The 14420-nt window shown below is 36.5% G+C and overlaps 2 protein-coding genes and 1 long non-coding RNA gene across 3 annotated transcripts; 1 reads left to right on the forward strand and 2 right to left on the reverse strand.

Moving 5' to 3' along the window:
• Nucleotides 1-2133: 2133 nt before the first annotated feature.
• On the reverse strand, nucleotides 2134-3410 carry LOC108170402 (uncharacterized). Its single transcript, XR_001786757.3, has 3 exons — nucleotides 3184-3410; nucleotides 2350-2461; nucleotides 2134-2263 (listed from the first exon to the last, which is right to left on the reverse strand). It is a non-coding gene; the product is annotated as an uncharacterized lncRNA (long non-coding RNA).
• Nucleotides 3411-5698: 2288 nt separating this feature from the next.
• Nucleotides 5699-9913, forward strand: LOC103436923 (uncharacterized). The gene is made up of 5 exons (XM_008375376.4): nucleotides 5699-5820; nucleotides 6056-6181; nucleotides 7159-7248; nucleotides 8300-8567; nucleotides 9501-9913. The coding sequence occupies exons 2-5, from the start codon at nucleotides 6139-6141 to the stop codon at nucleotides 9772-9774; spliced, it is 675 nt and encodes a 224-aa protein (XP_008373598.1). The 5' UTR covers nucleotides 5699-5820; nucleotides 6056-6138; the 3' UTR covers nucleotides 9775-9913.
• A 484-nt stretch (nucleotides 9914-10397) lies between these two features.
• On the reverse strand, nucleotides 10398-14420 carry LOC103436922 (syntaxin-22). Its single transcript, XM_008375375.4, has 7 exons — nucleotides 13814-14420; nucleotides 13263-13356; nucleotides 12919-13058; nucleotides 12677-12751; nucleotides 11189-11346; nucleotides 11005-11105; nucleotides 10398-10787 (listed from the first exon to the last, which is right to left on the reverse strand). Exons 1-7 carry the CDS (start codon nucleotides 14005-14007, stop codon nucleotides 10722-10724), a joined length of 828 nt encoding a protein of 275 aa, XP_008373597.1. The 5' UTR covers nucleotides 14008-14420; the 3' UTR covers nucleotides 10398-10721.

The raw sequence follows: 14420 nt of genomic DNA on the forward strand, positions 1-14420 counted from the left end.
GTTCAACCAAAATCATCAATCAAGTCTTCCAAAGTTCAAACTTAAAATAAACATCAAAGTTTAAGTCTTCAAAAAGTCCAAATTTAAAATAAACATCAAACTTCAAGTCTTCCACACCTAAAATAAACATAACAAAATTCAAACTTTAAAGAAATATTCCACTTAACTAAAACCATGAATACAAATAAACCTTCAAGGTTTCATGTGCACACACACTTCTTCTCTTTAAGTCCTCAAGCTCAACGCTTTGGCGTTCTTGGAAGCAACATAGCACATTTCTTTGAACTTCCACTTGCCATTTTTACATACAAATAAAAAAAAAAAAAGTACACAATGTAATGCAAGTATGCAACTTAGCATCTAATTAAAATAATCTAACAAAACCAAATGCAATAAGTAAGATTACCTTTCTCAACTTTTTCACAAAACTCAATCTCCTCAATGGTTGACTCATGATGTAATGCAACATGGATAGACCTAAACCAATTTTGTGTACATATCAAAGCCTCCACCATTTTTAGACTCAAAGAACTACAAAATTGATCAATTATTCGTCCACTTGTGCTAAAAGAGAATTCCAAAGCAATGGTTGATATGGGAATAGCTAAAATCTCTTTTGCAACACATGCAAAAATAAGATACTTAGAAACCTCATTCACCCTCCACCAATTCAAGATATCAAAGTTTTTGACTTCTTCCCCTTCATTAGAATCGGAAAGATATCTATCCAAATCATTGTGCACAACACGGGGCTCTCTTTGCTTTTCTCATTTCGCTTTTCTCATTTCACTTTTCTCTTTCAACTTTCTTTCGATTTCGGTCATGCTTGATAAAGAATCTCCACTTGTCGTTGCCATTTGCGAACTACCACCACTACTTGTACTTTGTTGTGTATTAATTGACAACTCTTCATGAATCTTGTAAAGATCAATCAACAAATCTTTCACCGCAATGGTGGCAATTTCAACTTTTTCCTCATCCTCACCAATTAGTATCTCATATACTTTCAACCTATCAAAATATCTCATATACTTTCATAATTGTCTTTAATAAAGTATAGAATGTAATGACCATCATATACTTTCAACCTATCAAAAGTCATCTTGAATGTCAAAGCCAATTCTAACATTAAGAATGTGGAATTTCACCTAGTAGGGACATCCAAAATCACAAGCCCTTTGCTATCTATTCTCACTTTCTCAACACACCTTTTAAGCTCTCCAATCTTTGAGGGGAATATCTTACATACCTAACCGCATTACGAATGCTTTGTATAGCGGTATTCAACAACTTTATCTCATTATTCACAACCAAATTAAGGATATGAGCAACACCTCGTATGCAAATATTTTCCATCATACAAAAGTGCATTAGAAATCCCCACCCACTTATTCGGTGCATCAAATCCCTTAAGCCAAAATCATTTGCAGAAGCATTGTCAACTGTAATAGTTAACATCTTTTATATACCCCACTCCACCAAACACTCCTCCAAAAGTTGAGCAATAGATTCTCCTTTATGATTTGGAATGACACAAAAGTTTAAAATATTTTTATGTAACTTCCAATCATCATGAATAAAATACGCAGTGAGAACCATGTAATTTGTTTGTTGAATAGAAGTTTATGTATCCGTTGTTAAGACACACCTTAAATGTCTTCAACTGACTTTTCAATTTCTCCTTTTTCAGAATAAAACAAGTCAAGTACATCATTAGCTATTGTCTTACGACTAAGCACTCTCCACAAAGGACATGCATGCAAAAATTACGAAAATCATCTCCCTCGACGAAAGAAAAAAGTAACTCGTCTATAATTATCATCTCAACACAAGTCTTAGTAACTTCCACTTAAGAAAAACTTATAGCTTCCAACTTATCTTTCGTGCAGGCAAAAGTTAAGATATTTTGCCTATTTGCGAAAAATATTTCCTTATTAGGACCGTAGCTTCTACATCTTGCCAATTGATTTCTTATACTAGTTATACCATTTTCATCCGGGTCGGCCATAAATGGTTTATTTCAATACTTGCACACCTCTTAACTCTATCTCCCTCAATTATTCTATCAAAGTGCTCCCAAATTGTAGACCTTTCATGATTTTTTAGTGAATCCAAGAAAGCTTCTTTACTTACTTGATCACTTGAGCCACCTTCTTTTAGAGTTGCATCGGAGGAATTTTTGGATCCACCATGAGGATGAGGGAACTTGTTGAGGTGCCACCATGAAGAGTTGAGGTAGAGTTGATTCACAAACAATGTCCTTCTAAAATAAGAGAAAATCATTACAATTAATTATTAAATAAGTTGAGACATAAGAATGATAGAGAAAGTATAGAGATGACAACTTACTTACGATGGAGTAGAAGTAGATGAATTTAGTTTTTTCACGAGAGCTATTTGATGATTTTGATCTCATTGAGTTTGAGCTTGAGCTTGTGGCCTTTAATGCATTTGACTTCATCTAATTAAAATAGAAAACATATAATAAGATTCAATTAGGAAACAAAAAAAATCACAATACAGATTAGTATTAACCAAGCAAGCTCAAAAGCGTGCTGCAAAATTCCAAGCAGTAGAAGATAACCATATTTTGAATTATCCTATAAAAAATCAACATATATGAATCTACTGGATACCACAAGTCGGTGAAATGATTTTAATAGCTAGAAGATAACCATAACAGGATTGAACTACCAAGTTCACTGCCACTACGAATTACTATCAAAATGCCTATTTTGGTACCATCACTAGGTTTTAAGTTCACTAATAATTTTAAAGCATGCTGGTTGTTCACATACTCAAAGGTGGTTTAAGGTCTAGCATCAAAACATCTTCAAACATATAATCCAAATCTTGAAAAGTACGAGTTGTTCCTCCAACCAACCTTTTAAAATAGTGCAATGTATGACCGTCGAAAGTGAAAAACTAGAAACATGCATTGCTGTGGTATTTCTACGTAACTAATTACCTATAAACCCTATCAAATTGAAGGATGCGGATGGTTCAGATTAATATGCAGCAAAACAATTCATAAACGGAATAACATATAATAGAGAGAGAAAGGGATAGAATTAGAGGTTTGGCATTTCTCACTTTCTCTTTTACATTTCGATTTTCCTTTCCAATTTTTTTACTTCCTTCTTTCTGTAACTTCACAAACACCCACCCACCTAGAATACTGACCTTTGTGACAGTTGTCGATTGTCAAGACAGTGAGGTGGGCAAGTGCTCGACGACGGGGTTGTGGGGCTGCGAGGCGCTGCAAGGCTAAGAGGTTACATGGCTTCAAGGCTGCGGGGCTCCCAGCTGTGAGAGTGAAGTGATGGCTGACTGAGAGACAAGGTGAGGAGGCGCATTGAGAGAGATTAGAGAACGGCAGTGACGGGTGAGGGAGTGATGGCTGAGAGACACAGTGATTGAGTGAAGGAGGCACGGGGGGAAGAAAACTCTTCTAGTGTTAATAGCATAGCCAAAATGACACTAACTTAAGGGTAAAAACGACATTAGCGTATCTAAGGGTAAAACGACATCATTTTATACACACTTCGGTTCGGTTTGGTTTGGGAACCCCAAAAAACCAAAACCGAACCAAACCATTTCAGTTGGGTTTTTCACGTATAGTTTGGTTTTTTTTCCAGTTACGGTTCGGTTTTTTCGTTTTTTGGTTTTTTCAACCCACCCCTAGCTATAACAAACAAAAGAAAACAAAAACCTTAAGTACACTGACGCCGTCAACTTCTTCTAGATGGGTGAAATACTTAAGTGGTTTGGGGCTTCTCCTCCTTTATTCAGATTATAACTTTGCATCTGACCAATTTCTTCTCACTCAGTTTCAAAAGCAAACATACAACTTCTTCAAAAATAGAAAATTCTCAAATTATTCAACCCAGATCTCCATAAAGTTATAAATAGGAGCCTAAAAGTCTTTTTCAAAAGGATAAACATGTCATTAACATAATAACCTTGAGTGTTGATAGACCCATCTAATTGTTTATCTCCCTACCTAATTTTTTTAATAGAAATCTTGATACGATTTTTACCCTATTGTAAATTGACATCTAAAGGATCAAAGGGAAAGAAAAAAAAGAAAACTAATGAAAAGGACTTGAAAACTTTGAGTTTTAATGATAAGGATAAAATAAAGGGTAAAGTAAATAGTATCAAGATTGACTTTTTAGTGTAAAAATATGGTTTTTCGTTAAAGTAAACAGTATCATGAGCTTTTCGTTAAAACTCCCAAAAAAATAACAATGATTCTCTTTTTTGTTCACTCTCTCTACAATTGTCTCAATTTCTTTAAATAATATTTTCTTCATTTTCTATTCCTCTAGTTTAATCATATATAATAGTTGTTCAAGACATTTTACTAATGAAACAATTATTTAAACACTTGAAAAATAAAATGGGAGATCAGAAGTAGGAATTGGGTTGGAGGGGTGAGATTTGGTTGTCACGAATTTGGAAATGGGGCATGAGAATGAAATTTTAGAAGTGCGGAATGAGGCTTAGGGTTAAGATCTGGAAAGTGGTCAAATTCTGAAATGATAACTGGAATAAAAATTGGGAAAATAGGCCTTGTATGTGAATCAAGGTTGGGTTGGGCTTATCAGCACTATAATATTTATGCTTTAATTTTTTTTTAAAGAATTTAGATATATGATAGAAGTTATTTTAGTAATGATAGTCATGAGAAAATAACATTATAATTTTATAATTTTTTTTATGGTGAGTGAAATTATAATGCTGGTGGAGAAATATGACATTGGGGTGGGCTTAGGCTTGTAGCAGCACTCTAACATTTTCATTAAAAAGCAGCTACTTAGTACTATGGTTTAGCAGTATTCATCTTCACTTGTAACTAGAGAGGCCTTAGGCCATCTCCAACCGAAGGAGGGTGAAACGGCCATGTTTAGCCCTATAGCCCCTATAAGAAATTATATTTTAATATAGTGTCAGACCCTATTTTATACCATCTCCAACCGAGGGAGCCAAAGGGTCATAGGTCAAACATAGCCCTGTGACAAAGAATTCATCTCCAACCAAGGGGATTAAAGGGTCATAGGCCAAACATAGCCCCCTCAATAATTTATTATTTTAATTGAATTAATATGGTTAATTAAATATTAAAATAAGATTTTCGGACATATTTTGAATGTCATTTGTCGTTAAATGAATAATCCTCCAAATTTCTTATCTTTATATAATCTCAATAATTTTTTGGATAGTATGAAATGGTGAAAAGTATGTGAGAAATTGTGTAGGAATAACTTAGGTATTTATAGGAAAAATTAGAATTAAAAAAAATTGTCCCAAAAAAAAAATTAAATTCCAACGGTAACTTGACGTCTGGCTGGAAATGGCCATCCAGCTGGCCTGATTTGGCTGTTTTGGCCTGGTGGGGTCCACAAGCCTTTTGGCCTAACCTTCTATTGAAGACGATTTTTATGTTCTTCCGAACTTTTTTTAACCTTATAGCCCGTTGGCAAGGTCGGTTAGAGATGGCCTTAGATTCAATTCTCGCCAAAAACCATTTTGAACCATATTATTGTTGGCTATTGTAAAGCTAAGTCCACTTCTTCACCGAGCGCAGATAATATCATTTATTTTCGTTAAAAAAAAAAAAGAGCAGCACTCATTTTAATATTAAATGTATATGTGGTGACGTGGAAAAACATGGAGCGTTGGATAAAGTAAGTGCGATCAATGACAACGCCAATTAATCCAGAAACAGGGGCTGCCTTCGCTCTCGTCTCTCTCTTCTCTCTCTTCTCTCTCTCTCTGCGGGTGGCTCTGGTGTCAGAAAGAGTTGTATAATACGAGGTAAATCAATACCAGATGATTTAATTTTCTATTGATTTTGTTTTTTGAGTTTCGTTTTATGAATTAAGCATGATTCGATTAACGGAAGATTTTTTAGATAGTCTCTACTCTAGTATTTAATCTTAGGGTTTATGGGAACCCTAATTTCGTACAATTTGGGATTTTTTCGTGTACAATTGAAATCTTGAGCTCAATTGGAGAAGCTGATTGATGTTGTGCTGATTAATTCCGACAGAATTCCGGATCCCAAGACAACCATAGGAAGGAGGCTCCTTCTGATTGCTGAACGTACAACACACGTATACACATCGATCGAATATGTATCATCCCACTAGAGGCGGTGTTCGTGGCGGTCGAGATCGTAAACCCTCTCCCTCTCTCATTATATATACACGCACGCGCACACACACATGTATATAAATATATGTACATTTTTCTGTATATTCATGCTTTAGTAATCTGTTCTCTGGCTGTTCTTTTTCATTTATCTCTTCTAGTGTCAATAATGAACAGTGTGGTAGAATTTAAACCTAAAAATAAAGTTTCTCTGGAGGGGAATTTATTTACTTAATAAGAAAAGTCCACTAATTTGATACAGATCTGTGTTTGATTTTTGGTGTTTACGAAGATGGTTTTTTCCCCCCTATTATTGCCCAATTAGCCGTAAAAAAAATAATTGCTTCTAAAATTGCATGTGGAGTAGCTAATCGGATGCTCACAACTAGAATTCATGAAATATTGGTTTTGTTCCGGAGATAGTGACTTGGTGAGGCATTTATTATTCTATTCTGTAAAGTGCATAGAAAAAACTTGAACTTCTGATGTAAAAACATATTTATGTGGGGGAGAAGAGAGGAAAAGTAAGAAGGGAGGATAGAGGAGAAAAGCAAGGGAGCAACAGGGTGGCTAGTTCATAGAGGGTCTTTCATTTATCCCCTCATTCTCTACCCATTTTTCCTACTTTTTCTTCTCCCTAATTTTAAGGTGGGCAATGGCATATGCCTGCCCTCTCAATCCTCCATCCCTGGGCGGCCGTAGGATTTTCAACATTCAATTCAATTCAGTAGTTTAGAATAACGCCCATTATTTAATAGGTAGTTGAAGCACGACAAACTCTTAATACCTACAATGAAACTCTGATGGTCGTAGGAAAGTGAACTTAGTAGTTAAAAAAAATCATATTTTTGGTACCCTAAATAATAGGAATATTCATCGCATATTTATGTGTAAATCGTGGACATAATCCTTGTATGTTGTAGGTGCATTCTTATCTTGGGAGGCTTTTAAAATTATTATTATTTTATTTAATCAACTTGCTGCTTCTCCTTTGATGCACAGAATTCAGTTGGGACGATGTTAAGGTTGATAAACATCGAGAGAACTACCTTGGTCACAGCATCAAGGCGCCTGTGGGAAGATGGCAAAAAGGTGACCCGTTTAGTTCCTTCATATTTGGCTATAATCATTCATTTTTCTCATTTCAAATGAACTTTTCAATTTGGTTTTAAGTTGCAAGTAGCTCTCTGGTTCTTCTGAAAAATAGTCAAACCCTCTCCAATTCAAAGATAAGCCACTTAATAGAACAAAATTATAAGTTTAGGTAATTATTAAATGAAAAGACTAAGATACCTTAAATTCACTCCTATAGGTCATTACTCTCATATTTCTTCGTTCTTTATTTCTTTCTGTTCTTGGATTCCATGTGTTTTTGCCATTGCGTCCTTCCTCAAGAGGTAAGAAAAGAGGCAATTAATTTTGAATGCCCTACAATTCTCATGGTTGGAATCATTTTGCAAGAATTCACCTCTCCATATTTCCGGACCAATTATTCAACACTACAGGAATTTGGTCCAAATTATATCAAGTTGGCATGTATTCTAATTTTGTAACATTTCTTGGAATCTTTTCATGGAAGATGAAAAAATGTAAACTTCTGGTTCTCTTAATGTTGCAATGAGGATTGCTGACAATTTTGGATGTAGACTATAGTTCCAAGTTCCTTCTTGTCTGCCAAATTTGCACATTGTATGGCATGAATGGACTTTGTTTGAATCTGTGTGGCTATTGGGAATTTGTTCGTGCAGAGTATCTTAAGTTCGTGTTGTCTGGAACTTAATTCCAGTTTTATTCTACAAATGATTTGAATCTATAATTTATAAAAGCGATTGATGCTTTTCGTTTTCTTTATAAGGCTAATCCACTGCCATGGGTGAAAAATGTATTAGAGAAGTCTCCTTGTCCAATAAAAATAGCGGAGTCATTTTCATTCTGTTTCAAATTTCTTTTATATAAAGGTCTAATCTCTAGAAATTGAAGTGGTTGTCTGGTTGGAGCTACTAGCAAAGACAGCGTATATAGTGATTCTTATATAGTTTTGTTTTCTTTTGATTTTAACGTTTTTCCCTGTTTCATTCCCATGTATGAAAGTTTTTGCAGTATTTAAAAGATTCTCTCAACTGTTTATTGTATGCTTCCACAGGTAAAGATCTACACTGGTATACTAGAGACAAAAATGCTCAGAAGGCAGAAATGGATGCTGCAAAAGAAGAGATCAAGAGGATTAAGGAAGAGGAGGAGCAGGCTATGAGGGAGGCTCTTGGCTTAGCTCCTAAGCGTGCAAGCCGTGCTCAAGGTAGTCGGCTTGATAAGCATGAGTTTTCGGAACTTGTGAAACGAGGCTCTACTGCAGAGGACGTAGGTGAAGGGCACGCTGAAGCAGCACGTGTGCATGGTCTTGGATTTGCAAGGTGCGTAACACCCCAGAAAAAGGGTTTAAATTGTACCTTCCTTATTCCCATTTTGATATGTAGTCCTAGCTTAATTGCAATAATCCGCAGCCACTTATGGGCTCGTTTGGATGTGCTTTTAAAATGATTGAAGGCGTGTGCTTCTTCCACGAAGCACTTTTAAGTGCTTTTCCAGGATTTAGTTGCATTGTTACTGAGGATTGATTCCAAAAACATTTTCACCAAAAGCGCTTTCAGTCATTTTAAAAGCACATCCAAACGAGCTCTATATCATCAATCTCTTTGAAGATTGAAAGTTTAATGATGTTGCTGGTTTTGACCGTTTTGTCTAGTATAAGTTGGGAGTTATTTTTGTGGACTTCTGGTGTAATTTGAATCTTCTCTCCAATTATATAATATAATAATTTTGTGTACTATAAAAAAAAAATTGTTGCTGGGTTTTCATGACAGCCATTTTCTGAGAGTTGTAAAGAAAATTATGGTATAGAACGGCGAAAGAAGAAAATTGTATAGAGCTATTCCAAGGGTGATGTTGGAATACTGTCATATTTTCTTGGATTCCCATAATGCGAAATGGGGATGTGGCCATTGGAGAAGGAATACATGGATGGTGGGGAAGTAGTAGGGTTTATGGTTTAGTATGTCTTTGTTGATACTTTGAGAAAGGAATTTATGAGATACTGAGAAATTTGTTAGGCATGGGACGATTAATGTAGTAATTAATGAGCTTGTAGTGTGTGTGTGTGTGTGTGTGTGTGTGTGTGTGTGTAATATATTCGTACTTAGTGCCAATAGCCTGCTGTGTAGTTAGTTTGTGATATATGATTACTAATTTATGTTTTGCCTCCCTCCCATTATGTTTTTTCTTTGCTTAGCGTAATTCTGCTTGATCCATTTTGTCCAAAAATAAATTAATTTATAATGTTACTGCAGAGCACCCTGCCCTTGGGATGAGTCAAGTTCTCTTAATCCAACAGCGAAGGATGTTCCACCTGAAATGGGAAAGTTGGATGTTCCTAATTCACCACCAAAAGAAAAAGTTGAAGAGGAGCTAGAGGATGAAAGCAGTCGAAAGAAGAGGAGGCGTGATGAGAGAAAGCAGGAGAAACATGAGAGGCGTGAAAAGCATGGGAAACATCCCTCAGATGAGAGGAGGAAACACAGGAAACACAAGGAGAAGAGAAGACATGGTTCCGACTCCGAATGATATGTCAAGGCTTTTGTGTAATCTTTTTCTCCAAGATTTGATGGAGATTAGTAATTTCATTGTAAATCATGCACAATCTAGCATTATGTTGGTTCCGGTTTCGTTTTACTACTAGTGAGTTTATGAACTTGCCTACTCATACCAAGTTCATCTCTTTGAGATAATATGCTCCTGGTTAAATGCTCATCCTCTTCACGCCGCTACTTGGCTATAAACCCAGAAGACGAAAAGAAACCTGGGCAGGAGATTTACACAAGATGCTGAGAAATGTGAAGTCTGCTGGGGACTGAAAACTGGGAGGGTGATGGAAGGCTTAAGATTAGATGGTGTTGAAGTTCACAAATAGTGATGATTGGCAGCAAGGAAGTTCAGGTGGTGGATGTCATTGACATTTCGTCTGTGGGTTTTGATGTCTCATCATGCATACAAATTAATGTTTTAGAGGCGAAGGCGTAAGTAGGCTTTTTGCGTATTTCTTACTTATAATTAAAATATAATAGATATGGGTTATAATGGCACGGTACAGTAACCTTGATCGGTTAGTAGAAAGAATGCCTTTTCAGCTCCAAGACTGACTGACTAACCAAGTTCAAACAGCAGAAAACTACATATGAGCAAATAAGTGAAAACCCAAAGAATTATGACTTTTATTTGAACTTATATATGTATAAACGAACACCGTAATATTTAAAGAAAGAAGAAACGAAAAGAAAAAAAAAAAAACAACACACGCACACAGAACGCCATCAGAAGCCCCAAACACCGACTTACAGAACAGAACAGAACAGACACCTCACCCAACCGCAACCAGAAATTGCAAAGGATACCCACCCCTATATACGAACATAGAATACAACGGCAAACTCTAGTCAGGCATCGCAGAAATAGCAGAGGGATGCGTATCACAATCTTTAGTTCGCTGTCATTGAGTTTAGACAATCTTCTGATTAAGCTGCAAGTACTACTATCACGATGAGAAGCACAATTCCAAATATTACCAAGAGCAAGCAACTCTGCAAAAAACAAAAAAAGATAACTATGATTAAACAAACTTAAAAGTGATTGGTTAAAATATTTGTAAAGGAACTGAGAGAACATTTGGAAAAATATACACATACAAATATATATAAAATGTCAGAAAGTATATATACAACTGAAAGAAGAGAACATTTGGAAAAATATATATACAAATATATGTAAAATGTCATAAAATAAATGTGAATAAATTACCAGAGACGAATTTGATCTTTGGGTCTTTGATGCCTTCACAAGTTGGGACTTCGCCTGCCCAGTTGCAGCATGAGCACCCTCAATATTGGAGCCAATGTCATCTACAAAGCAGATATCACCGATAAGAAAACACAAGCCAGATAAGTATAAGTGCCTTCAAGAGAGTAAGGCGAAGGTAAGTTACCAATCATGGTTCCTTGCTCATGAACCAGTATAGCAAGATCTTTAAAAATATCATTCACTTCACCAATCTGCTGCTGGATTTCTTGTATTCCCTGTTCTCTTTCCTCAATGATAGCCTCATTGAAGGCAATCTCGTTGTCCAATAGCACAACCTCTTGTCTGCAGCAAAGCTCACTTAGAACCAAAGATATATGGCAAATACAACCTTGAAAAGAGTTTAAAACTGAAGTAGATAAATCAAACAATCAAAATTTTGGAAACAACTAGCAGAAGGTATCAGATCTGCTCTCTCAATTGGCAACGAAACCAAAAAAGGCTGATGCTAAGGCTCCCAGTGCCAACTATTTTTGTGCACAAGAGAATCATTACGGACAGGAAAAAGGCATTAGCATTTTGATGTAGAACACCACAAGCTGGGTGCGGCATGATTATTGTGAGCTTCAGATGTCAGGAATTTTAATAATTTGGAGGAGGAATGCTAGCCACATTCTCATATGTACCTTCTCACTTTTCCTCACGCCATGTGTCAATTTTCTTGTACCTAAACTTAGCATTTTATGCTAAAATTAATTAAATTTTGTTTTCCAAATTACCCATCTTAAATGTAATAAGTCTTCATAAACCTTTTTCCCTTGCTAATTAAAAGTTGAAATTGGCCGACTGTTCTCCTCCGTCATTTCCTTCACCAATGCCACAATATGGTTTCCTAACTCCTAAATATCATATGGCCTTTCTAATAAGTAAGGAATAGATGTCTTCTGGGATATAATTTTTTTTCTAGTAAGAAATGGAGGTGCAATGAGGTTAGTGCCGATGCAGTTCCCTTTTTTATGGCGGTTTTGAAAAAGTTAACAGTGGTTCCACCATTTTTAAGTTTTTCGACCATGAAAAGAGATGGTTATGTTTTTTATGTTTTGTCTTTTTTGAAGAAGGGAGAGTATTAAATCTAGACTAGACAATGAAGACACAAAAAATTTCAAAGACAGCTCCTAGACCAAAATACTAGAAGAACCAAGACACGGCTCCAACACCACAGCACACATCAAACACTTCACTCAATCTCATGGTCTGACCTGCACTTTGTTCCAAAGGGATTGCAACCCACCAATAATAGTCTCTGACACCCTATCCCATGACTAACAATAAAATACCCATTTTCTATGAACCATATTACACTTCACCACTTCCCACCAAAGGCTCTATCCCTCCACCATAAGCCTAAAACTGGACTTGGAAAAACATTCATTTATATATCATTGATTGACTCCAAATTATAGTAGATAACTCATTGTCTTCCCATTAAACATAATTTCATTCAATTTCCTTCTACTTGAAAATGCATGATTCCACTGGTTTGTCCCTTGTCTTTTCTTCATTTTCAACGGCAATTCGACTAATGCCTTTCCGCATTTGATTTGAATTTATTTTCGAATAACAACCTCTTTCTGCAAAACAGTTAAATTCCGTATCAAAATCAAGTAAAACTCACCTTCTAGATTCCACAAGAAGAGCACGCTGTTCTGGACTCTTTTCTGAGTTTACATCTATCTCGCTAGCGGTGTAACTGCGTGAAACATTAAGAATAATTATACAAGTTAAGATTGAGGGCCTCCAACACTAGATGTAATGCAAACTAAACAAAACAAAAATATCTTCTGGATGATATCACATAAATAGTGCAGACAAATAAAAGACTGGAATTGATTGTGTACATCCTCCAACAAAATTTACCTGGAAGGAAGAACAGCTTGAGGAACAAAAGGAGCATATGCTGTTTCCCTCTCAGCTGCAAGTCGTTGAGCCTTCTGAAATTCTTTCAGCACTGCTTGAAAATCTTTTGCAAGCTTAGCATCTGTAATCTTCTTGCTTGCCTGCAATTAAGTTGAAGACATCCAAGATCATCACACCAAAAAGTTTGAATTTTCAAAGACCGACCCTATCGTTTGCACGATTGTCAAGGAATAAATGTTCATATTTGTGATAAATACCATAGACATGCTCTCTAATTTTGGGTGTGTGTGTGTGTCTGTGTGAGGGACAGATGGAAGAAGAAGGGGTGAAAGTGACAGACTTACATTAACTTCAGTATGATGATCTCTTTCGCTGACTTGTTTAAGTTTTTCTGAAGTATCCTTCACCAATTGCCCAATATGTAGTCTCGTCTTGTGCCTGCAATCAGGAAAAGTCAATACGGGGAGCATTAGACAATGGAATTTATCGTGCAAGCAGTATTTTGCTGAAACCTTTCACAAGAAAAGAGAATGAATAATGACCAGAAATGACATTTTACAACTTGAAAGAAGTAATCGTTGTTGCTATCCAGGATGTCGCTCTTCCTTAAGCTATTTTTTCTTAAATATTTCAAATTTTAAGTAAATCCTACATGCACCCCGAAAACGATAGCGAAACAGATAATCCTAATCCATGGAATTACACAGTATCCAGAAACCCATAATTTTAAACAATCAAATCCAGCTTATTATTATGATACTCACAATTAATTCAACCTTGATAACACAAAATCATCAATAACTCAATCATGGAACAGAAAATCAAAACCCCACAATTCAAACAGAATTCAAGAAACAATACAAAATTGACAAATGAAAGTGAAGAAACAACTCACAGCTTTTCGCGGAGCTCCGGCGTGTCTTTGGGGGTGCCGATGGTGTTGACGAGCCTCTGGAAGGTGGATACGGCGGTGTTGATCTGGAAAATGCCGGAGGCCACAGCTTGGGTGGGATCCTGCTTTCCAGTGCCGAGGTCTCCTCGCCGGGAATAATTGGAGCCCCGACCCGCTTCCAGATCCCGAAAGCTCATCTTGTTGTTTCCCTCCCAAACCCTAGCCCTTACTTTCCCGAGAAAATCCCGACGCGAATTTCGAGGACGTAGAAGGAAAGTTGGTGTTTGGGTACAGGGATCTTCAAGGACCTCGATGCGAATTGAGAATTGGGGCGAAAAGGGCAGCTACGCACCAGGAGATTTTTGGGGAGGGAGGGAGAGAAAGAGGAGAGAGAGAGAGAGAGAGAGAGAAGGTATTTTTGACGCGGTGAGGTGGTTTTTCCTGGTGGAGCTATGGAAGGGAAGCCGGTGCCGGCACGTTGATTGTACTACACGTGGGTGGCGCTGATAGGCCAAGCTTTTGAAGGGACGCTGAGTTCAATTCCCCTATAGTTATCTACCAACAAGAACATTCTTCACGAGCACATAATTGGTACGGCTCAACTTTTTTT

Source organism: Malus domestica, chromosome 06 (assembly GCF_042453785.1).
Source record: "Malus domestica chromosome 06, GDT2T_hap1".
Taxonomy (NCBI): Eukaryota; Viridiplantae; Streptophyta; class Magnoliopsida; order Rosales; family Rosaceae; genus Malus; species Malus domestica.